The sequence below is a fragment of the Desmodus rotundus genome, chromosome 5 (genome assembly GCF_022682495.2).
Source record: "Desmodus rotundus isolate HL8 chromosome 5, HLdesRot8A.1, whole genome shotgun sequence".
Lineage (NCBI taxonomy): Eukaryota > Metazoa > Chordata > Mammalia > Chiroptera > Phyllostomidae > Desmodus > Desmodus rotundus.
Window position 1 is genome coordinate 3,476,959 of NC_071391.1, and position 24,086 is coordinate 3,501,044.

General features: G+C 48.5%; 1 protein-coding gene across 18 annotated transcripts in view; it reads right to left on the reverse strand.

Moving 5' to 3' along the window:
• Positions 1–24,086, reverse strand: part of PPP6R3 (protein phosphatase 6 regulatory subunit 3) — a 120,644-nt gene that overhangs the window by 11,840 nt on the left and 84,718 nt on the right. For 8 of the 18 annotated variants that reach the window (XM_071221380.1, XM_071221375.1, XM_071221373.1 and 5 more), the window contains 9 exons: positions 22,857–22,972; positions 21,336–21,421; positions 16,165–16,251; positions 11,782–11,910; positions 11,067–11,146; positions 9,485–9,539; positions 8,586–8,716; positions 5,150–5,271; positions 322–475 (listed from right to left, as the gene is read on the reverse strand). In XM_071221380.1, coding sequence (XP_071077481.1) covers positions 322–475; positions 5,150–5,271; positions 8,586–8,716; positions 9,485–9,539; positions 11,067–11,146; positions 11,782–11,910; positions 16,165–16,251; positions 21,336–21,421; positions 22,857–22,972 — 960 coding nt within the window. Of the gene's footprint in view, positions 1–321; positions 476–5,149; positions 5,272–8,585; positions 8,717–9,484; positions 9,540–11,066; positions 11,165–11,781; positions 11,911–16,164; positions 16,252–21,335; positions 21,422–22,856; positions 22,973–24,086 lie in introns of all 18 variants that reach the window. The other 10 variants (XM_071221378.1, XM_053924626.1, XM_071221377.1 and 7 more) reach the window with 6 other exon arrangements.

Below are 24,086 nucleotides of genomic sequence, written 5' to 3' on the forward strand. Positions count from 1 at the left end.
CGACCACTGGCTGGGGGCGGGGGCGGGGTGCAGAGCAGCCCCGGGAGATGCCACCTTCCTCCACATCGTGCCCACCAGCTTCCTGGGGCCTCGTTTTCCTGGGCTACTTCTTCCCGATCTGCTCCCTCCCTCAGCTCACCCTGGATGAAAGGAAGGAGCATGGTGACTGATGTCCTCATACCTCAGCTGGGTCACTACCTCCCCCATGCGGTTTTTTGTATTAACTTGGAAGTTGGTCACGGTGACAAATGGCGCCAACCCAAGCACACACCACCCCCACTCTCCTACGGAGAGGTCCGGAGAGCTGGCGCACAGACTCACCTCAGGGAGGACGGGAACTCTGAGAAGGAGGCCCAGCCGGTCTCTTTGGTCGGCATCGGCTCCTCTGTGCTCCACACGTCAGACCCCACGGAATCTAAGGGAGTGCCATGGGTGGTCTCCATGGGGACGTCAAAGTTGGCTGACCAGTTGGGTGCTAGAGAGAGGAGTAATTTCATCTTGAGAACACTCGAGTGACAACACACGAGGTATCTGTCAAAGAGATGCACAGCGGTGCCCGTCCCCCACACTCACTCAGCAGGAGCAGAGGCGGCTCCCTCACAACAGCCACCCTGTTACAAAGCTGCGTGTCTTCTGACCCTTAGCGCTTCCCGTTCCTAAGATGTTTTTTTCCAGCAGAAACATCACAGAAAGATGCAAAGCTACACGTGAAAGAATATGCTAATGTTAACTTCTTAGTTTTGGCAAATGTACCAAGGCCATACTAATACCGGGAGGAAGATGGGTGAAGGAAGCTACTCCCTACAAAACCTTTGCAATTTTTCTATAAATCTAAAATTATTCCAAAATAAAATGTTTATTTAAAAAACTATTGGCTAGTCAATTGCAGTAAGAAATGCAGTGCCCCACCCATCACTGGTTTCTTCTGTATGCTGAAGAGCTGGCTGGAGGCTCCCAGACAACCTCAGGGAGGGGACTGTTGCCAGGGGAACCAACTGTGATGGAGGATTGGAGCTTTCACTTCCCAACCTTCCAGGAGGATAAACAGGCTGGAAGTTGAGCTCATCATTAATAGCCATGATTTAAGCAGTTATACCTACTTAATGCCCCTATAAAAACTCAAGCTGTAGGGGTCAGAGCTCCTGGGGCAGTGAACAGAGGGTGGCACATGACAAACTCCTTGGGGACACAACCTCTCATGCTCAGGACCCTACCAGACCGTGTCCTGTTCATCTCTTCACTTGGCTGTTCATTTGTATCCTTTAAAATATCCTTTGTAGCCCTGGCTGGTATAGCTCAGTGGATTGAGCGCAGGCCTGCAAACCAAAAGGTTTCTGGTTCAATTCCCAGTCAGGGCACATGCCTGGGTTGCAGGCCAGGTCCCTGGTGGAGGGTGCAAAAGAGGCAACCACACACTGATATTTCACTCCCTCTCTTTCTCCCTCCCTTCCCTCTGTCTATAAAAATAAATAAAACCTTAAATAAAAATAAATAAAACCTTAAAAATAAATAAATAAAATATCCTTTGTAAACTTTCTGAGTTCTGTGAGCTGTCTTAGAGAATACTGGAACCAAAAGAGGTCACAGGAACTCCCCACTGACAGCTGGTTGGATGGATGTACCGGAGGCCCTGCTTCTGACAGACATCTGTGGGCAAGCCCTCCCCAACCCGCACCCCGTGAGATCCAACCCCAACCCCAGCTAGACAGCACCCAAACGGAACTGCAGGACCCAGCTGGGGGCAGGGACCTGGTCTGTGGATGAAAGCCCACGGCTGGTGTCGGAGCCGAAGTGAAGCTGAGAGGACAGGGGAGGGTTTTCCTTATTTACCTTCTATGTCCCGTAGACACACACGGGTTGATTTCAGAGGTGGGGTTGGCGGGATCGGCATGGGGCCTGATTCCTGTCGCAATGCCTGTCACCATGCCACCTGCCTGCCAAGTCTGGATCTGTCCTGCACATCTCTAGCTATGTGGAAGATTATTCTAGAGGGAAAGGACTGAGCAGTGCCTGCGTACAACAGGAACGTTCTGGTGTTAAAGACAGACCTTACAGTGCCTTTGGGCAAGTTATGTACCTTCCCTAAGCCTGCGTTTCCTCATTTTTTCTTTTTCTTTTAAGGTGTATTTTATAGATTAGGCTATTACAGTTGTCCCATTTTCCCCCTTGCCCCCTTCCACCCTGCAACCCCCCTCCCTCAGTTCATGTCCAAGGGTCATACATATAAATTCTTTGGCTTCTACATTTCCTACACTATTCTTAACCTCCCCGTCTATTTTGTACCCACCATTTACCGTATTTTTGGACTATAAGACACACCTCCCCCCAACTTGGGGGGGCGGAATGGGGGTGAGTCTTATAGTCCAAAAGTAGCTTACATTTACATTGGTGAAATATTACGTTACCTATGTTATTAAATATTTTACCACATTTTTTTGCTTTACCCCTATTTTCCTCTAAAACCTAGGTGTGTCTTATGGTCTGAAAAATACAGTATGCTACTTATTTCCTGTACCTTTTCCCCCATTCCCGTTCTCCACTGATAACCCTCCATGTGATCCCCATTTCTGCCACTCTGTCCCTGTTCTACTTGTTTGCTTTGTTTTTTTTAGGTTCTGTTGTTGATAGTTGTGAGTTTGTCATTTTAACTGGTCATGTTTTTGATCATCTTCTTTTTAGATAAGTCCCTTTAACATTTCATATAAGGGCTGGGTGATGATGAACTCCTTTAACTTGACCTCATCTGGGAAACACTTCATCTGCCCGTCCATTCTAAATGAAAGATTTGCTGGATAGAGTCATCTTGGATGTAGGTCCTTGCCTTTCATGACTTGGAATACTTCTTTCCAGCCCCTTCTTGCCTGTAAGGTCCCTTTTGAGAAATCAGCTAACGTCTTACGGGAACTCCTTTGTAGTTCTCCTTTTGCTGCTTTTAAGATTTTCTCTTTATCTTCAGCCTTTGGCATTTTAATTATGATGTGTCTTGGTGTGGCCCTCTTTGGGTCCAACTTCTTTGGGACTCCCTGAGCGTCCTGGGCTTGTCCGTTTCCTTCACCAGATTGCAGATGTTTACTTCATTACTTTTTCAAATAAGCTTTCAATTTCCTGCTTTTCCTCTTCTTCTGGAACCCCTAGGATTCAGACGTTGGTATGTTTAAAGTTGTCCCAGAGATTACTAAGCCTCTCTTCATTTTTCAAAATTCGTATTTCTTCTTTCTGTTCCAGCTGAATGTTTACTTCTTTTTGTTCCAAATCATTGATTTGAAACCCAGCTTCCTTCTCTTCACTGTTGGTTCCCTGATATTTTTCTTTATTACTTCTTATAGCCTTTACTTCTTCATTATTTTGTGGCCACACTCAGTCATTTTCTTTGAGCATCCTGATCACCAGTGTTTTGAGCTCTGCGTCTGATAGGTTGGTTATCTCCATTTCACTTACTTCTTTTTCTGGGCTTTTGATGTTTCATTCGGGCCACATCTGTTTCCTCAATCTAGCAGCCTCCCTGTGTTTCTGCGTATTGGGTAGAGCTGCTTTGACTCCCTGTGTTGGTGCACCTGTTACGTTGTAAGGTGAGGAGCCCTAGCTATTTGCCAGGGAGGTGCAACCCGCTTTGCCACATTGTGGCGCTGTATGTGGGGGAAGAGTCAGAGAGGGAACAATGCTGCTTGCTTGGCTCTTGCCCTGTTTCCTGTCACTTCCCCCACTTGCCGTAAGTGACTGGTGTCCTTTTAGCCGCTGCCCTGGTGCTGATTCCCAGAATGGGTGGGTTTGTGTACATTCTAGGACCTTATGGGCCCTTTAAACACACTCTCCAGAGAGACTGGCAGCTTCTTCTGCTGCCCCAACCCCCAACGGATTTTACAGCCAGAGGTCATGTGACTTTATTTTCCTGATGCCAGAACCCCGGGCGGTGCCCTCTGGCCTGGGGCTGGGATTGCTTGCTCCCCAGTTGTCCCTCCTGGTTTTTATCTACTGCACATGAATGCTTGTCCCGCTGGCTGCTGCTACATGGCCATACCACACTGTGTCCTCTCCTCCCCTCCTACCTGTTTGGATGAACTTTTCTTCTGTAAATCCCTGGTTGTTGGACTTCCATGCAGTTTGATTTTCTGGCAGTTCTGTTTGTTTTTTGTTTTTAGATAGGTTGTTGTCCTTTTGGTTATGCGAGGAAGCACAGTAAGTCTACCTACGCCTCCATCTTTGCTGGAAGTCTCCTCATCTGTTCAATTCTGTTAGGGACTATCCACTCACTGTGGTTCTGCTGAGGACTCACGCAGGATCTGCCTGTTGTGGGTCCTGAATGTGGGTGTATTCCACACTTCCTGCCCCTCAGCCTCTGTGAGTGAGGCAGGGCTGCTCCAAGAGCAAGAAGGGATGATAACTTGAAAATCTCACCTGAAACTCTTAGACATTAACAATATTTTTATTAAAAATGCTTTTTTATCCTCACCTGAGGATGTATTTTTATAGATTTTAGAGAGAGTAAAGGGGAGGGAGGGAGGGAGGGAGGGAGGGAGGGAGAGAGGGAGAGAGGGGGAGGGGGGGGAGAGAGAGGGAGAGAGAGCACGCGTGTGCGAGCGAGGGCGCACGCGCTTGTGCACATGAAACACCAATCACCTGCCTCTCAAACACGCGACCTTTCGGTGCACAGGACAATGTGCTGACCACCTGAACCACCTGGCCAGGGCAAGCGGTTAACAGCATTTTTCACTGGCCAGCTAGTAGGACAGAAGCACTTAGCAAGATGAGTTTTAGCATTTCAAGATTCACAAAAAAACTCTCAAAGACCCACTTAAAATTGCTTCAGCTTTCAGGCGTCTTCTCTAGCTTAGTGAGCTCATGACTCTCCAACTCACAAGACTTCCCCACCTGCCCGCAGTCTGGGTCTCTCCCTGCCGCACCGGTACCAGGGACTGCAGTCCGCCACGTCCTCCAGCCAGATGCACACAGGGGTGTCCACACCGAGAAGCGGTGCCACCGTCAGAGGTGTGACTTGCTCCATCCCTCAGGCCCCGTCAAACGACAGTCTCATCCTCATGTGTTTCAATGACTCCTTCAGAAGTCACCTCAGACCCTGCAGACCAGTTCGCCTCTATTTAAAACCCATTTCTGACACAGAGCAACGAACACAAAGAGTAAGGTGACTTACGCTCACTGAGGTCCACTTCCATTTTGTCCTCTGTGTGGGCACCGCTGGAGTCGAACAAGTCTTGTTTGGCTCCGTCCTCTTCTTCAGAGTCTGTACTTTCCTCACTGTCGGTACTTCCCGAGCTAAGAAGGGACCAAAATTGTAAATGCTGAATTGTCAGCCAACAGCTAAACCCAGAACATTCTAGTCATCCAACAACAAAAACACACTGCGCTGTAACTGGAGCACATCTGATTACCATTTCACTAAGTCTTTGCTCTTTTTGCGCTGCCTAATCCTTTGCCTAAAGGTGCAAACCACAACCTAAGAGCCGCCCTCGAAAGGCAAGCACAGCCGTCCTGTGGCGGTGCTAACTTGCTTTCTCCTGATGACCAAGGACGCTGAGCTCCTGCCCACGTGACTTGGCCGTGCACACACGTTCTTCTCTGGAGTTGTTTCCCATCTTCAGCACATTTAGAAACTGGGTTCTTACCTTCTTTTTTCTCATGATAGCTCTGAGAGTTCTTTGTAGCTTCTCCTACAAGTTCTTTAATCAGCCACACCATTTGCAAATGTCTTCTCCTCGTGTGTGCTTTTAGAAGTATCTACTTTGATCAACTTAAACTCACTACAATTTTCCTCTCATGTACAGTGTTTCTGGTGTTGTATCTTAGAAATCTTTGCCTGACCCCAGGTCACAAAGGCTTTCTAGGGTAAGTTCCACAGTTTTCCGTTTTGGTCTACGACCCACCTTGAGAGCAAGTGTATACACGGCAGGAGGCACGCACTGAGCTGATTTTCTTGCATACAGATGTCCGACTGTTCCCAGCACTATTTGTGCCGAAGTCCATCCTTCCTCCACTGAGTGGCCTTAGCACCTCCACCAAAAATCAGTCGTTTATATGCCTATACATGGGCTCCATTCTGTCCCTGCACCTAGTCCCTGTCTTACTTACCACAGTGTCTCAATCCCTGGAAGTTAGGTTGTGCCGGCCCTGCGACTGTCCTGCGTGAACGCTGTTCTGATTATTCTAGGTCTTCTGCATTTTCACATGAATTTAAAATCAGTTGGTCAACAGGCACCAAAACACTTGTTATGATTTTGTTTGGGGTTGCACTGAATCTAGTACTATCTGGAGAGAACGCAGTTCTTAACAGCACGGTGTCTTCCGATTCATAAGCATTTACCATTGGTCAGGTCTTGGTCTCGCTCAGCTATTTTGTAGTTTTCAGTGTACAGGTCTCACACATATACTGCCCGACTTACCCCTACATATTTAATACTCTGGCCCTACTATGCAGAGCGTTATGTAGTTGTTTCTATTATAATGGCCTGTGGCAGTAAACTGAACTACAACTGTACTGATCTCGTATTGTGCAACCTTGCTAAGCCACTTAGCTGTCCTAGCAGTCTTTTAGTAGACTCCAGTAAACCTTCTACACGACAGCCGTGCCTCTGTAAATACAGACAGTTTTACCTTTCCCTTTCTAACCTAGGTGCCTTTCATTTCTTCGTCCCGGCTTCCTGAACTGGCTGGAACGCCCGGCACAATACTGAAAGCAGTGGTCACAGCAGATATCCACCTCTTGTTCTGATCTCCAGGGGACATCATTCGGTCATTTACCATTAAGAACAGTAACTGCAGCTTTACTGTAGGAGATTTAAGGAGGCGGAAGAAACTCCCTTCTCTCTCTAGTTTGCTGAGAATTCTTAGGAATAAATGGATTCAGCCACATGCTTATTGATTGATTTTTCAAACGTGAAACCAAACCAACTATGTATTCCTGGAATAAACACTGCTTGGCCCTGACACAGCACTGTCACATTTAGCTGCTAAAATTTTAGAAGTTTCTACATCAATGTTCATGAATATAACCGGTCACTTGTGATGCAACATGCTGCCAGCTTTTGGTATAAGGCTGCACTGACGCGGCGACCTCACGGAGTAAGATGGGTATGACCCCTTCGTTTCAGTGTTTCTGGAAGCTTCTGCACGGAACTGACCGGTACAGGATCTTCCTGAAATGTGTGGCAGCGTTCATCGGAAAAGTCTCTGGTAGACACAGGACTACTTGGGGGATGTTGTTTGCATCTTTCAAAGGTTACCTTCACTGTCAGCGCCACTGGCCTGGAGCTGTTCATAGGGTTTCCCTACTGTCCTTTCGGTTACCGCCCCTGACTGCGGTCACCTGTGTCTTCTGTTCTTGGTCACCATCTGGAAGCCTGGCACCGCGACTACTCTCCTCAAAGAACAACTCTGATCGCAGTGATTTTCTTTACTGTTTCTCTGTTTTGCATTTTATTATTTGAGGTGAAAGCTGACATCATTGATTTGAGATGCTTCTTCTTTTAAAAAATAAATAGGGCTAAAATTATCCTTTAAAGTACTGTTTAGCCACACCCTCCAAGTTCTGATAAGCTGTGTTTTTATTGTCTTTCTGTTCAAAACACTGTGTAATTTCCCCTTTGATCTCTTCTTTAACTCATGTGTTATTTAGTTTCCACATATTCGGACATGTTCTAGAGATCTTTCTGTTATTTATTAATATTTCGAATTTAATTCCACCGGGGTCAGAGAACATACTTTGTATGGCTGGAAACACCTTGGAATTTACTGAGATTCGCTCTACGGTGCAAACACACCCTACAAGCACCTTGAAAAGAGCGCGTGTGCTGGCGCTGCGGGGCGACAGCTTCATAAATGCCCGGTAGGTCGGGCTGGTTGGCGGTGGCGTTTCAGTCTCATCCTCACTGATTTCTGCCTGCTGTTTCATCGATTACTGGGGCGGGAGTGGTGAAATATTTGATTATAACTGTGGGTCTGTCTACTCCCGCAGTTCAGTCAGTCTTTCTCCATGCATTCTGAAGCTGTTATTTGGTATGTCTGCTGTTGTTCTGTAACTAGGGAGGTTCTGAAAATGAGTCCTCAGATCACAAGAAGACCCTGCGCACAGAAGCAAACCTATTTAGGTTCTTGTGATACAATGACTTTAAAAAAACTAGGAAAAAAAAAAAAAGACTGAATTTGTTCTGATGGGCATCAATTGACATGAGTCTGTCTCTTCAAGTTAGATTAATTTTTATAAACAACCTTCCTGGGGGAAACTTTCTGTCCCGTGTAAGAAACACTATAAACTCGGCCGCCGCTGGGACTACTGCTGAGGAAACAGTTACTCGGAGCGCCCCACAACCACAGCCATAGGAATCGCCTCCCACTCAGGGAGGCTGTGCCAGGACACCCCAGGACCTGCAGACGAGCAGCCGCAGCAGCCCCCCATCGCACAGCAGGAAGGAGTGCGCACCGGCCCCAGCAGTCAACCAGGGTGTTTCTGATCAGGACCAAAGCCTGCGTCTCCAGGTCGGACACGTAGGTGTGGAGAGGCCACAGTGACTCCCCCTGACAGTCTCTACTTTCTACACCAGGTGTCACCGCTCCTGGTACAGCCCCTCCATTACCTGGACCGTCTTTGGGATTCTGGCGTAAAGGCGATGTGCTTCTCCTCCCAGATGTCCTCCTCGTCAGAGCCGCCATCATCAAACTGCTGGATTCTCTCCTTGCAACAGGCTTCAAACAGGGCAATGTTTCCCTACGTGAAAAGGACAGGTGGACTTGAAGAATAAAATTTTCTCCAAAAAGTAACAACGTGAATTACATTCTTCCATTTCCTTTAAAAACAGTGCCGACCCCATACACCAAAATGTAATGTAAGCATCTAACATCAGCTTCTATGCAAATAACAACAAAAAGCTCCCCCACTAAGACTGGATTTGAAACTGGCATTCAAGAGCCTGAGACAGTCCTGGAGAACCCCTTTCGTCCGGTAAAAGCACCCGCCCACGGAGATGTAGTATTAGACCTGTCAGAACAAAAGAGCGACCTCTGTTTCCTCCGCTTTTCCAGCGCAGACAAGCAGTGACGAGCACCGCCTGGAGCCAGCACCTTCCACCTTGCACCTCAGCCAGCAAACCAGCGGGCTCTCCGAGTGCGCACACGGAGATGAGGACTGGGCCCGTGTGAGCGACACTAACAACCCCTCGCCAGAGGCTGCCCTGCCCTGTCAGAACTGCCGGGGTGAGAGGCGGGCCCTGGCGGTCAAGCGTCTCTTCTGTGGACACACAGCAGACACACAGGCAGCACTGCAGTCTGGAAGCTAAATGTCTATACTGCAATCACAAGTGACCCTGGCTTTATTAGCCCCGTCCCATCTGAATCCACAGGCCTGGAGCGCCGTGGGAGTGGGTGAAGAAGCCCCGATCCAAGATGCCGCCTGCAGGCCCAGAGCACCCACAGGCAGCCTGGCAGACCCAGCCCCCGCCTGTCCGTGCCACTCACGGCAGAAAACATTCGTACTTACACTTTCATTTGTATTGAGAGTAAAGTTGATGTCTGACACCCGATCAAAAGAAACACTGTAAACAAGATATAGGTGTAGAAACAGTTAATTATCTAGACTTACAGAAACAGCAGTCATGAAATTTTCCAAATGTAAAATATTTGTCTTTATAATCTAAGTTTTTTAAAAAAAACCCTGCTTATATTTAACGATACCACCTCACTTGGTGTTAAGAAATCTCCATAACATGGGAAGGCTGAATGGGAGCCCACTGGAAGCAGCAGACAAACCCTCAACACCGCCCTACGGAAAGACTGCTAGTGCCCAGGGAGACAGACAACCACAGCTCCAGAACCGGGAAGGTGACTTGCAGGAAGAAACAAGTCAAAACACGGAAAAGCGCACAGAAGCTGCCGACACCGAGTTTCCTCCAGGTGCAGCCGCATTTGGACCAAAGTACACAGACACCCCTGAGATCTCACGCCTACTGTGACATCACTGGGAAGAAACCAGGCAGTGGAGAATCCACAGTCTGTTACCCTAACTGTGGGGTGGGTGGGGCTGTCTCATCATCCATAAAAGACCTGTTCTAATGGACCATTACTCCAACACCCAGTACAAATGAAGAGACCGTGGACTCCCAGGCAGCAGCATTTACTGCCTGGGAGTGCAGACAGGCACGTGCTGCGAGGCCAGGTGGGGAGCCTGCAGGCCCCGGGGTGCGCACCCCGGGGCCCAAACACACACTTTCCCTTTGGCTTTCCCAGGGTGCCCTCATGGCCCAGTGTGCGGCGGGGACAGCATGCCCGAGGTCTGCTAGCTTCTCTCGTGCCCAGACTGCAGCTTGTAATGGACAATAGCCTCCACCACCTGTGGGTCCACAAGCCACTGTGAGCAGCTGCCACACCTGTGGGGCTCCCGATATCGTCAGGGGTCTCCCGTAAGAGCGGTACCCGCGGGTGAAACTGCCTTCTCAGGGAGCCGCACCTCCCCTCATATACACTGCACGGCCCGAGGGCACACGCTTCCGCGTCTATGGGCCGGCCACGCCTCTTCAAGCCGCCAGTGTTCTACAGCACCAGGAACCCCCATTTCTGCGCTCCTCGTACCCGGACTGCCTGGCTCTCGAGAAAACCCCAACTCTGCCTTACGGTGCGTCACCTGGAGAAGAGAGCCCAGGAGGGTGGAGCTGCTCCTGCCCCAGCGTTGAGACCTCACTGGGCACTGTAAAGGACCCCGCCGTAAACTCTCTGACCCAGGGGACCAACACAGGGGTCACTGGTTCAGACAGTGCTACCTAACACGAGTAACTAGCAGAGAACAAGAATGACTGGAGTTTCCAAATCTAGTGGGAAAAGAGCCGTCTGTGAAAAAGGCCAGGTCCAAGGGCAGTCCCTCTCTGTGGAAGACACTCTAATGCCTCCCTGGGCTTCAGGGGCCGCGGGGCCAGGCAGGCAGGAACTAAAGGAACACAGGGGAGGGCAGGCCCCTCCCTACCCTGGGGTGCAGACACGCCCCAAATCTCCAGGAGAGGCACAGAGAGAGCGTCTCGCGAAGAGCAGGACCATGCGGGACAATCACGGAAGCAGGAAAACATACTCACTTGCCAATGTCATCTTGATCTGCGAACTTCTCATCGTTGAAGCCAAACTGGTCAATAAAATTGGACGTCATTTGTTGCATCTGATAATCAGAAAAGGCCTGGCAACCCCAGGACCAGTGACAGTGACATAATGATTCTAATGACAGTCTACAGACTATTTGCCCATTTGTGTTCCAGAAACCACCTTATTTATGCAGCCATAGGGCTTTAAAAGTTGGTGTGTTTTCTGAGAAAAAATCAAATAATTTCAGACATAATTTACCCAAAAGAGGAAACGTTTGGAATTTGGTCCACAGGTCATTCTAATGCACATGTCATTGTGATAAATGTTCAGTGACCACTCTGTCCTCTATGGCAAATTATCTGTAGCGAGAGGACTGGGCTGTCTAATTCAAAGAGGTGATCGAGTGATATGTGACAGTCTGAAATTATAAGGTATATTGGTTACCTCTGGACACAACCAACCTTCTTTCTGATTAAGATCCAGCAGTGGTGACTGCCCGCCCTCCCTCCCGGCGCCCCCCGCCCCATCCACTCAGCACTAGAGCCTAAGAGAAACATGGCTAATAGTCAACAACCACAGCCCTGTGAACACGACGTTCAGGGACGCTTCCTTTTCTCTTAAAAAGAAAGAGTTACGTCCTAGAGGCTAGGGAGCATACAGAAGCAACCTCTACCCTACCCACTTCAGAGGACAGACAGTTGTGACACTGACCCGAACCCACTCCGGCAAGTCTACAACTCTGTTTCCTACACGGTTGCTAGAGACCACCAGCTCGCCTGGCTCCGTAGGTGAGAGACGAGGGAACGGGAAACGCACTCCAGGAAAATGCTGACACTCTGACTGGAAAGAGCAAGCAGGCCCAGGGGGACAGGTGAGAGCAGGGAATGTGCTCGACGCTACCTACCGATCAGCACTAAGGACCTTACGAAGATTAGCTAGTGCCACTCCGCAATCGGCCCAGCAATGAATACGGAGACCACGGGTGCGGCCCCAGGGCAGAGCTATGGACAGAGGAGACTGCTATTTCGTGCAGCTGGGTCCCATACCAGGGACCTGAGCAGCAGCTGGGGGCTGAACTAGAGGCCTCCCTCTCCACGCCTTATGCTGGGGAGGAAGGAGCAGTGGCCCAGTTAAAATGACCTCTCCTCGGCTCTCCACCTGAGCAGGGCCTGGGGAGTCCACCCTGCAGACACGCCTCTGCCCTTCCTTCTGATCATCCTCCAGGTGGCAGGGAGTTATGGCATGAATAATCCAAGTTATGGATAATTAAAAAATAAACCTTATATTTGGCTTTGGAAGGCATCTTTCCCTAGATCTGAACAAAGCTTTGCCTGGAACCCAGAATCTCACCTTTCTCTAACTCAAGATGCCCGGCCCCGCCTCTGCCCACCCCCACACTCCCATGCCGTCTCCTTGCCCAGAGACGACACTACATGAGTGCAGGGGAGTGGGGCCAGCCTTGCAGGCGGGCGGCTAGTGAGGCATACCAAGGTGGGTTGTGGGAACTTGGAAAAAGGAGAGACACAGTTCGGGGAGACTGGACTGAGTTTTGGGCACATCACTACAAAACATGGCACGCAGCGTCCATACTCATTAAATTGGAAAGAAAAAGCCAGCGGTCTCTCCCGAGGTAAAACAAACAGTCGCAAACCGCAAAGATGTGCTAAAGACTGACCAGCCATCCTTCTAAGCAGGCTAGCAGCGCAGGCCCAGCTCTGCGCCCACTGGACGTCTGGTCACTCTGGGAAAAGGCCCCTCCCAACTACTCTGATTTTTTCCCCTTCAATTTTTTGTACTTCTAAAGATCCTAAGTTTTTTGGGTATAAAAGGGACGTTAACAAAAATGTTTTTTTTCAGGGGTGTCCAACCTTTTGGCGTTTCTGGGACACACTGGAAGAAGAAGGGTTGCCTTGGGCCACACATTAGATACACAAACACTAACGAAAACTGATGAGCAAAAAAAAAAAAAAAAAAAAAAAGGCCGGTGCATAATTTTTGTGATGTCTGCCACTAGAGAAGAGCAGAAATCCTCACATAGTAACCCTAATTTTGCAGTGGCCCTTTTGGGCTGTATGCAGCCCCTGGGCTGCGGGGCGGACACCCCTGCTTTAGGTGCTTCACGCATTACAGATGTGTATGTGAACATATCCGTGCACATGCAGCTGTCCCTTGGCGCCCACAGGAGATCGGTCCCAGGACCCCCTCGGACAGCAGAGCCCGAGGGGCTCGAGTCCCTTACATAACAGTGCAGAGTGTGTGTGCGTAAGACACGCACATCGTCCTGCACTTTAAATCATCTCCAGGTCACGGATGACACCGGAGGCGATGGAAACGCTACACAAACAGCTATCATACTGTACTGTTTAGGGAATAAAGACAAGGAAAAAGGCCTGCGCACGCTCAGTCCAGACGCCCTGCAGGCCTGGCTACAGTGCATGTCAGCAGCAGGGCGTTTTCTCCCTGAGCGCTTCCAGTCCGTGGCTGGCCGAGTCGCTGCTGCGGGACCCGTGGAACAGAGGGCTGCCTGTGTACAGTGGACCTGTACACAGACATGTGTACACACATATTTGCATCTATCTGTCTGTCTATGCAGAGATACAGCAATTGACAGACACAGTTAACCTCTTTGACAAAACAAAGGGAACAAACTTAGCTCTCATTAATGCTAAACCTGTTACAGCTTCTAGGAAGATACAAACTAGCAAAGAACTTCAGGTCTCAACCCTGGTTTTTACTACTAAAGCTACTGAGGCTCACTAAACCCACTACTATATGTGAAGACTGTTACTGTATTCTATTTAAAGCTACAGAAAAAGTGCTTTGGACTCAAAGAAATCCAAGTCTGGAAAACACCATATGGCTCTGTAACCATTAAATCTTTTAATCATTAAAAAACAAAACAAAACAAAACCACCACGCCTCCCAGCACTGTCATGCTGGCCAAGGCCAGGCACTGGAACTAGTCACTGAGAAGCGAGCCTGCAGCTTCATTAAGCAAATCTCTTTGGTGGTGCCACCTGGGCAACAGATGCGCCTAGGCCACTTCTTCGGACCTACCTGCTGCCTATGACTAGCCTACCTGGGATGGGGGGGGAGACCTTCTCACCCTCCACATCCCTGTTAGGCAGAATCGTGAGAATGAAAAGTCAGACCCTAGAGGTGAGGAAACCAAGGGATGGGAGACAAAATAAATGGGCAGGGGCACAAAAGCTGTGGGACACTCTCTGAGCCAAGTAAGTCCCCATGATGACTTGCTCGGGAAACCTTGTTTAATGACACGCTCCAAGCGCCCCACACTTGACTGACATGAGACTTAAATTCAAATGTGAACGACAACTTGAAGTTCCCATTCACATGAAATGAGCCCTGGACTAAAGTCGCCTAGATTTGTACTCTCAAATGAAAAGAATGCTTTGGAGTCTATTTCTTATTTTCAAAATGATCTACGATTGGTTTTAAACGTGCAAAACAAGTTTACTGAAAGCCTGTCAAGCAAAAAGAATAGCTCCTTTTCCTGCTTGTACAGGGTAACAGAGTGGGTGACCCGCAGAGAAGCAGCCTGGGAGTGCTGTCTCACTGAGGTGGCTGTGACTGCGGTGGCTTCACCAGCAGCCAGTCACACCAGAGTCGGAACCCCCCCAGTACCCTGGAACCAGATTTCCTGAGAAGTAAGGAATCCACTTCCAGACACCTAAGCATAACCACTCCTTGATTAAATCAGTAGCCTGAAGCACAAGTTTGTTGGCTTATTTACGAATAGATACTCAGGGCACTCTTTTTCATAAGTTATTTCAACAGGTACAAAACCACCTTGGTAATCTACAATATGCACCATCATCCTGCAGGCCGTGTGGGTGGAGCGACGCACAGCAGGGCGCTCACACTAGGCGAGGAGGACACTTTCACTGCCCTACAGGTGCTCCTGGGGAGGGAAGGCCTGATGATGTCCAAGTGCTTCCTGGGGCAGTGCCGGAGAACTCGAGTCAGGAAAGTACTGCATGCAGGCATGAGGGCTCACAGGGAGGGGCTCCTGCTGTCTATAGAAAGGCCCTGCTGCTGCTCAACTGTGCCCCCTATAGGAAGGCTCCTCCCTGTCCCCAGCCTCAGGAGCCTGGCTTCAGATTCAACTGGCAGCAGTGTCAAGAATCAAAAGAGAAGCCAGTCAAGCGCGGAAATGTTACTTCAGACCTATCTTGAAAATCTGAGTGTTAAATTGCCTTATTGCCAAAACCAAGCGATTCCAAGTAGTCTCCATTCCAAGATGCCGGGAGAAAGGGCCGGCATAATCACCAGACACTTCTGCCTGGCCCTGGTAAAACAGGAGGCTTAAAGGTGGAGAAAACAAGAAACCAAGCAACACGCAGTGCTGGTCACACCAAAAGGACTGACGTGCGAGACCTGGCCCTAAGGATGACTTCTCCACATGAAGAGCTGATAGCTTTTAAATAGGGCTTCTGTTTTTAGCTCCCAAACTTGATACTCAGTTGAGAGAGTGAAATCGTGTGTCCCCTTTCCAAGAACCACCGATAGATGATAAATCAGTACATTTACTTTTACATGCTGTTTTCTCCCCCACAAAGGTTACAAGCGACTGATAAACAGATACATTGGGAGCAGGAGGGCTCGGTGGCGATGAACTGCTCCAACTAGAATGAATTTGGCAGCCAGTACGGTGGACATTAAAGACACAGAAACATGTAAGTTAGCCGGTTCCGGGACAGTGCTGGCATTAAAAAGGTCTCACTCCTACCATTCTCACCCTGGGTTACCCACCACAGGGACCTGCAGCCCCTGTGAGGGTCTGCCTAGCAAGCACGTCTGCGGCTCTCACTGAACTACTCGGTCCCTTCCAACCTCCTGAAAACTTACCCGAGGGGTCACTGTTATCGGGCAGGAAAGGTTTCCTGAGACACAACCAGCACAAACAAGCCTCGCTCTCAAGTACCCAGTGCTTCCTACTTAAAGGCTCTTGCTAACTAGTAAGTAACCCCAATCACATCCTAACACAGTCGGTCTCCAAAACTGATACATCAATGGCAACTGGACTAAGCATTTAAAATAAAAACAAAAAGCAAAGCTTTAGGCATGACTCACTTGCTGCAAAGAAGAATCCTGTGAGAAACCCGTTTCTTTAAAGTCAATTTCATCATCACTGGATGAATGAATATGGCAGGTTGTAACCTATATGCATAAAAATGTAAAAGACTATTTAACAAAGAAAAATTGTGACATTTGCATCATCATTTTTATGGAAAAAAATCACAACAGCAAGAACAAAACTAAGTAACAGTTAAGTTGTAAAACCCACCCGATATTCAAGGGTGCACGTCACTCAACCATCTGGTTTGGCTTCCTGCCCTCTGCCGCCCACTTGTGGTGATTTCACTCACTGCTAGCATCACCAGAAAACAGGTGAGAGAGGAGTTACTCCCTTCAAGTGATTTTGATACTTATCTCCTATAAAATGTTTACAAAGGGAAGGCAGAAGGAATGGCTTGGATGAAATATAGAAAAAAATTTGTATGTGCGAAGCCTGAAAGCTAAAACTGCAAGTCCCAGGGATTACTAATGAGCCCGTAAAAGGTCACGTTTAAATATAACCATTTCACTTTAAGTTCTTGCATTTCCTGCCCACTAAGAAAAGCACTGCCTGTAAAAACTAAATATGACTTGAGTGAACAGTCCCCGCTCATAAAAAGACCCAAATCCTCTGTCTCTTAAAATGTACCCCCTTCCCTTGGAACTTATAACCAATTCTTAATTAAGCAAAAATGCAGACATGAACTGCTCACCAATTCATGGTAAGTGATTTTTATTAATTCACAAATGTCACATAACGTTAGGGGGAAATGTATTAACAATTAGAAATGAAGACACAGAGATGATTAGCTACAACACTGACAGCAGTAACTGCTATGTGGTAACAGCGGGCAGTAAGTATGAATAGTCCGGACATCCTAGAGACCAGCACAGAATTCCTGAGTGCCACTCCCACAGCGTCTCCCGAGTGACTCTCCCTGCACTCTCTGTGCAAGTGTTTTGGGCAGAGACCTCTGTCATCGGGGGAGGACACTCATGGCCATTACCTGCCACCCCTTGAAGCTGCTCCCAACAGCATGGAGTCACAGGCACTGGCCAATCTGCGTGGCGAGGTTCCAACATGGGTGCAAGCCCAAAGTAGACCCTAAATAGGTGTGTATGTGGATGGCTTGTGAAATTCTGAGTGAATCACAGCCTGAACAAAATTAAACTCTATGCCTGCCTGTCTTTGGTAAAGATACGAAGCTCCAGTGAATAGCCCAGTGTTTCCAGTTCATTCCCTCTCCATCCCCCCTAAGGTCCAGAGAACACACTCACACCCTAATTTTCAATCTGGCTGGTGAAATCAGAGACAGCATTGTGATTAGTGAAGGAAACCAGCTTATGTCCATCGTAGCTGCAAAGAGCTAACGAGCTACAATGTGGGGGGATGGGAAGTGCCGGGAGCGCCCAGCCAGAGTGCAGACGGGAGGCGGCAGAATAGTGCTTGGTCATGGTAGCTGGCATCTTCCGGGGCCACTGCTATCAAGAGCGGGTCAAGTGCTTCCAACTGCAGTGGACTTAGAGGAGCTCGGGGCTACCTGCCTGGCAGGCTAGTGCCGGAGTCCCATTAAGCCGCTGTGGGTTTTAGCAGTGCAACCCACGGTGGGGCACAGAATCAAAGACAGTGCAGAGGGCAAGCCAGGTGAACTCAGTAAGAAAGAGAAGAGTTGGCTGGTCCTGGCATGTCTTGCTAAGTTTAAGCAGAATATAATGTATCTTTATCCATATCTTTAGTTGGCTACAAAATAAAATGTTTAGCTCATTAATTAAACATCAGAAAGAAATTAGCTTCTGTTAAGCAACTATTATTGTGAGACATCATTACCCCTTTACATACTCTCCTTAACTTGTATCCTCAAAGCAATTCTGGGAGAGATTTAAAATAATTTTTTTCTCTCCAAAACAAAAACAAAAAACCCTATTGTTTTAGAAAGTTATTATTAATAACAACAAAATGTGCCCTGACTGGTGTGGCTCAGTGGACTGAGCACTGCCCTGGGAACCAAAGGGTAGCTGATTCCCAGTCAGGGCACATGCCTGGGTTTTGGCCAGGTCCCCAGTGGGGGACCCATGAGAGGCAACCACACACTGATGTTTTTCTCCCTCTCTTTCTCCCTCCCTTCCACTCTCTAAAAATAAAATCCTAAAAAAAAAATCGTAACAACAAAATGCATATATACCTTTGTAATTATGTTACTGAAAGCTGTGGGGATTCTGATTTAATACTTTGAGCTAAGAAGATAACTGACCTACGGAGGGAAACTTGGTAGTTGGAATCCCACTAGTCCATCATGCAGACGTACCCACCACCAATCCCTGACCCAAACGTCTAAACACATGCTTTTGAGGCACCTCCATTTCAGTAAATGCCACCTTCATTCTTCTTCCCCCTCAGCTAGAAATCTCAGCCATCCTGCCTTTTTCTGTCCCATGCACATCGATCTACCCTGCTGTCAAAATATGCCCTAGAACCCTGCGCTGGCCAGAGTGGCAGTCAGCTGGAGAATCGTCCGATAACCGGAGGGCCAGAGCACATGCCTGGGTTGTGCATTCGGCCCATGGTCCAGGCAGTACGGGAGGCAACTGATCGATGTCTGTCACTCTCTCTCCCTTCCTCTCTCTTAAATTAATAAACATCCTCAGGTGAGGATTAAAAAAAAAACACACCAAATTTCATTCATAATAAACTCTCAAAACAAAAGCATAAGCAATATATTAGTCTGCTCTGAGTGCACGTGGGCACGATGGGGTCGACGGACTGAAGTACTCCAGAACTGTTGCCCCAGAAGTGACAGGAGCTTGGTGCTGGCATAACCTGCCCTATATAACCCATCAAACCCTTAGGCCTATGGCCAGCGGGACAGACAGAGCACGTGTTTGGTGTGAGCGTGAACAAACCCTTGCCGGGACCGGAAAGGTCAGAGCAGGCCAGAGCAACACGACAGCGCACTAACAGCATGTGGTGCCTGAGCCACAGGCCGGCTCAGACCCTATGAATCCACCTCTGACATGGTTCCCAACGCAGCAGCAGAGCACCTGACGTCCAGAGCAAGGCGGTGTGTCTAATCTGATCTGTGTGTTGGGGTGGGGAGGCGCGCAGCGGGCGCAGCTGCCGGTTCCAGTGACAGAGCACCTGAGACAGTGAGAAGGGAACGCTTTCCCCTGGATCTCGCGCTGCGTCGCCCGTGTACGCACTCTCTGTGTGATGCTTCTGCAAGGGCAAGACCCGCTGCGTTACCAAGTCGCGTTTCTAATAATGGTCACAACAGCCTGTCTTCCCTTGAGTGCGACACCCAGTCCCACTGGAAGGTAGCCTGAAACATTCTGGGCAGAAAAATGAAGAGCCTGGAGGTTGCAGGGACTCTCCTTGGGGGCCGAAGATTAAGGTATAAGCAACCTGGAACATCTGTATCCCTACAAGTCCTATCAAAGGACTCACCTGACCACTGCTGCAACATAAGCCAACTGCTCCCTACTCATTTTACTGCAGAGTCCCTGTGGGGTCCGAGTGTGGGGGCAAATGCAACAGGCAAAGGAGAACTGAGCCTCAGACAGAGTGGAGCCCACAGGAGACTTTCCGTCAGCACAGGCGTCGTGTCCAGAGGTCTGACCCCAAAGGCCGCACGTCAGTCTGCGTGGCGTGCGTGTGGACACATGCAACGACATTTGTAGTCACACCCTGGACTGCTGAGAGCACCACACCAAGTAGCTAAGTGTTATCTGAGCTGTAAAGTGGTCAGTCAAGGGATTTTATCCCTTGACTATCAACCAAGACTAATTTTAAAAGAAGTCTCTGAAACAAAATGAGACATAATATTCCTAAATGTTCCTTTATAAATAGAAATAGGACAAAAATCCCCTTAAAGGAGACCCCCTTGCCTGCAAGAAATCAACGCAGGGTGTCTAATGTCAAATGGTCCCACTCAACCGTGTGAGGACACAGTTTCATTCTACAGTAAAACCCTGAGCATCCAGAACTTTTTTTACTGCGGGGGGTGGGAGGTGGGGTTGTGGATACGGTGGGTTCTACATTCATTAAAATTACTGAACCCTTCCTGATGACCCCGGGCTGTCAAAGCACCCGCACTCCTCTGTGGGGCTGCAGCACACTCGGACGCTGAGCGCCCTCAGAGCTCTTTCAATCACAGGGCCCCGCACAGCTCCCTTTTTATAATCACCTCTGAGCTTCGTAACGCCTCCAGCTCCCAGCACCTACTCATTCTGCCATACACCCACCACAAGACACTACTCTGCCTGGAGTCTGGAAAAAGATCACCAAAGTTATCTTTCTGATAACTCTAGCTGTGACTCAGGACGACCTAGTGAACACTGTAGTTGCCTCAACCTTTCGTTTCTGTCCTGTCTCTAAATTCTCTTTTGAACAGACAAGGCTGCCAGATCCGTGACTGCCCACCAATCGCGGTGTTACTGTTTACCAGAAACTCAAGTCTGCGGCTGCTGGATGGCGAGCGCCTGACACATCCACTTCCGCGTGGAGTCAAGGCCGCCACCCCAATCACTGGCTGCCATGTGCTTATGAAAGGAAATGGTTTTCCACACCTTCAAAAGCAAAGCAATACTCACTTTAAAACTAAATGTGTTTAAAACAAAAAAAAAGAATGCATTCCAAAGTCCAATATAATTTAAAAAAAACATTATCAATGCCATTATTCCCTGGCTAGAAGTACCAATCTGTTAAGGCTTTAAAGCTGGGTTTTCAAAGGCATCTACAAAATTTCCACCACCGGGAATGATATAAAATAAGCGTCAATTCAACTCAGTAACACTGGAAAATACCCAAAGGAATATTTAGGTTTTCTGACCACCCAGGGTTATCTGAGGCAGAAGGCAACAAACCCAACAGAGTAACAGGCAAACTACAGGCTGTTTGGCTGAGGTGCTTAGGGAGCGGAGAACGAAGGGAATGGAAACCAGTAAGGTGTGAAGTAGGTCTCAGTGGCTTCTTTGTACCCCTTCGCCATCCCAGGCAGGAATTAGGAGCTGACCAGGCAAATTAGCAGAAATACTGTGAGCACTACCCCCTGTCTTCTGGTAAAGAAACATGAATGTATCCACAACTCACTATTACTGGGGCAAATGGAAGACCTTTCATGTCGTTGTGAGTAAATGGGCAAAAGCCTAAGTGCCCTGAAACCATAGAAATGTAACCTTGTAAAACCTACTAGATCCACCGTGTTCCTCTTGTTCGTTTCTCCTAAGGAGCTTGTGCAGAAGGTCTCCCATCGCTCCCTGACGTCATCTGGAAGATCTTGAGAAGGAAAGGAGGAGAAAATATCATCACCACGGTGACCCACCTGGACACAGGAAACCACCAGGTAACACAGGAAGGCCTACCCACTCAGTCTGCGAAGGCGAACTCAGAGGAACCCGGAGTGCTTCCAGCACCCAGAAGTCACCCCCGCCCCAAAAGTTACGCTTGATGCCAAGAGCCCTGAGCAGCTGTGACTCTAACAAGTTTTTAAAAAATCTTTTGGTTAAAATCTTAAACTGGAAAATGTGTTTCCAATAAACTCTTCTGAGAAAAGGCAACAGGCTGTTCAGGTGCGGGGAAAGGCTGCCTTGTGCCGCCGCCACGCATATTCAGGAGATGCTGCAAAAGTCAGCTCCTGCACACTTTCTTGAGATGCTCTGCCTGACATCTGGCCAAAGAATAATCAACCCATGGAACCCAGTCTGGCTTTTCAAACTGCTCGGGGATAATGCTTCCCAAATGTCTGCATGCAGCACGGGCCCACACACGGGTACAGATGCAATAGTGAAATTCGATGTTCTGGAGAATTTTTCAAGAAAAGGACATACAGACATTTTCCTGAGGAAATGAAACCATAGCTGTACTCTTGGAGGTCTTCCTGGCTAAAGGCCGTCACCCGACAACGCCATTATAAACACACACCCACACACACCAGCCAACACACAACCACCACAGCAGAGGCCAAGCTAAAACAGGGCACACACGGCCCTGTCCCCGTGGGAGGGCCGTACGGGGAACTGACGATCTGGCTGACAGGTGGGCAAGCCCCAGTTCTCCTTCCCGGGGCGACAGTTGTGCTTTGAATGGACATTCGACAGGTAACAGCCTCTTGAACACGTAACATTTTTAAAACATAAACAGATTTTCATCAAGGTGACTCTGAATGAACTCTGTACTGCAAAGGTAAAGATTTTCACATTCAGCCCTGGCTGGTGTGGCTGAGTGGATTGAGTGGTGGCCTGTGAACTGAAAGGTCGCTGGTCCGATGCCCACTCAGGGCACGCGCTGGGTTGTGGGCTGGGTCCCAGGTTGGGTCCCTGGTTGAGGGTGTGCGAGAGGCAGCCAATCACTGTTTCTCTCCCTCCTTTCCCCTCTCTTTAAACAAACAAACAAACAAACAAACAAGGGGACAGGTCCCCGAGCAGCACCCTTAGAGACAGGTCCCTGAGCAGCACCCTTAGAGAGCGCAAGTGGGGGACTCCAGTATACTGAACTCGGCCAAGCCTGCCAGTGCTCACTAACGGGACTGCAGAAATAAGGACAGGAAAGAACTGCACTGTTTAAAACATTGGCAAGAACCTCACTCAAACCTCTAGATAAGTATTAAAGACACTCCACAGACAGGTATTAAAAATGGTATCTTTCCACTTTGTCCTTAAATCCTCTCTCTGACGCTACAGAAAATGCAACGAAAACTCCCGAAACCACTCACCTTTGACGAGCTGCTGTACCAGCGCGCTGCTGGGGCCCTTGTCGGCACTGTGCACGATACAGTTGGCTATCCTCGTCAGGTGTCCCATGTAGCCGTGCCGTCTTCCTCCCTCGGCCCTGACAGGGGAGAGGACAAACACTCAGATTCCCGACAGGATGGAGAAATAAATAATAATTTATTTCTAACAAATAAATTATTAGAAAAATACCTGTTACAATAAAATACTCTTGGTAAATGGAGTGGCTTTAAGCGATCATTCTAAAACCCGAGGCACTGAAGGTAAGAACGGACAGAAGAGCAGGGTGCCAGCACATTACAGGCCGGGGGTGCGCGTGGCAGACACTGGCCACTCAAAGATTACACTGTAACCTCACTCAATGGGGCAAGGGTTAGTCAAATATACCAACCAACCAGTCAACCACTCATCCTCAATGGCATATTATCTTCAAAGAACAAAAACCAAACGTTCATGGATGCCCACCCAGTGAGTGTCTCACAGGGAACTGAGGTAAGAATTATGGTTCATTTTTTTTAAGGACATCAAATTCCAATCATACCAATCAATTAACAGAGATAAGCATCTACCAATAGCACTTCTCAGGTTAAAACCTTAGCTGCTTTGAGGATTTGGTCAAGAGAGGTGGTAAACTTGTCTCTGGCCCATATAACACGTGGAACCCAGGCAAACTCCCCCTTGTCCCTTTCCCCACTTAAGAGTCTAACCTTCCCAACTACATCCATCTTTCCATTTAGACAAATGCCTGGTATAGGCACCACCACTGGGAAAAAATAAGTATGTGTAACAGCTACTTACAGGTATCAACTAAGACTTCAAGTAATCTTGCCAGCAGCGCCCTCCCGTGCCCTGAGAGCGCGGGTAAGCAGGACAGCGTGCTGGGTCAGACCGCCAGTGAGGAGGGCTGGGCTGCGCTTTACAAGTCCTCCTTCAACTCCACCCCACTCTCGGAAAAACAGCGGCTCCAAAAGGACCCGGGAGTTTCAAAGGCAGCACAGAGGTGGGGAGTACTCCCAACCCCTACATTCCCCTCAAGAGGTAGAAAGACAGAGGGGCCAAAAAATAAATTATTAGAAAAGTACCTGTTACAATAAAATACTCTGGGCATCCCGAGAGAAGCATTTAGAACTATAAAGCGGCGTATGCCATGTAATTACTTCACTGCTCTCTGTCTAGGGCAAGGGAGGACATTTCCTTCAAACAAGAAGATCCAA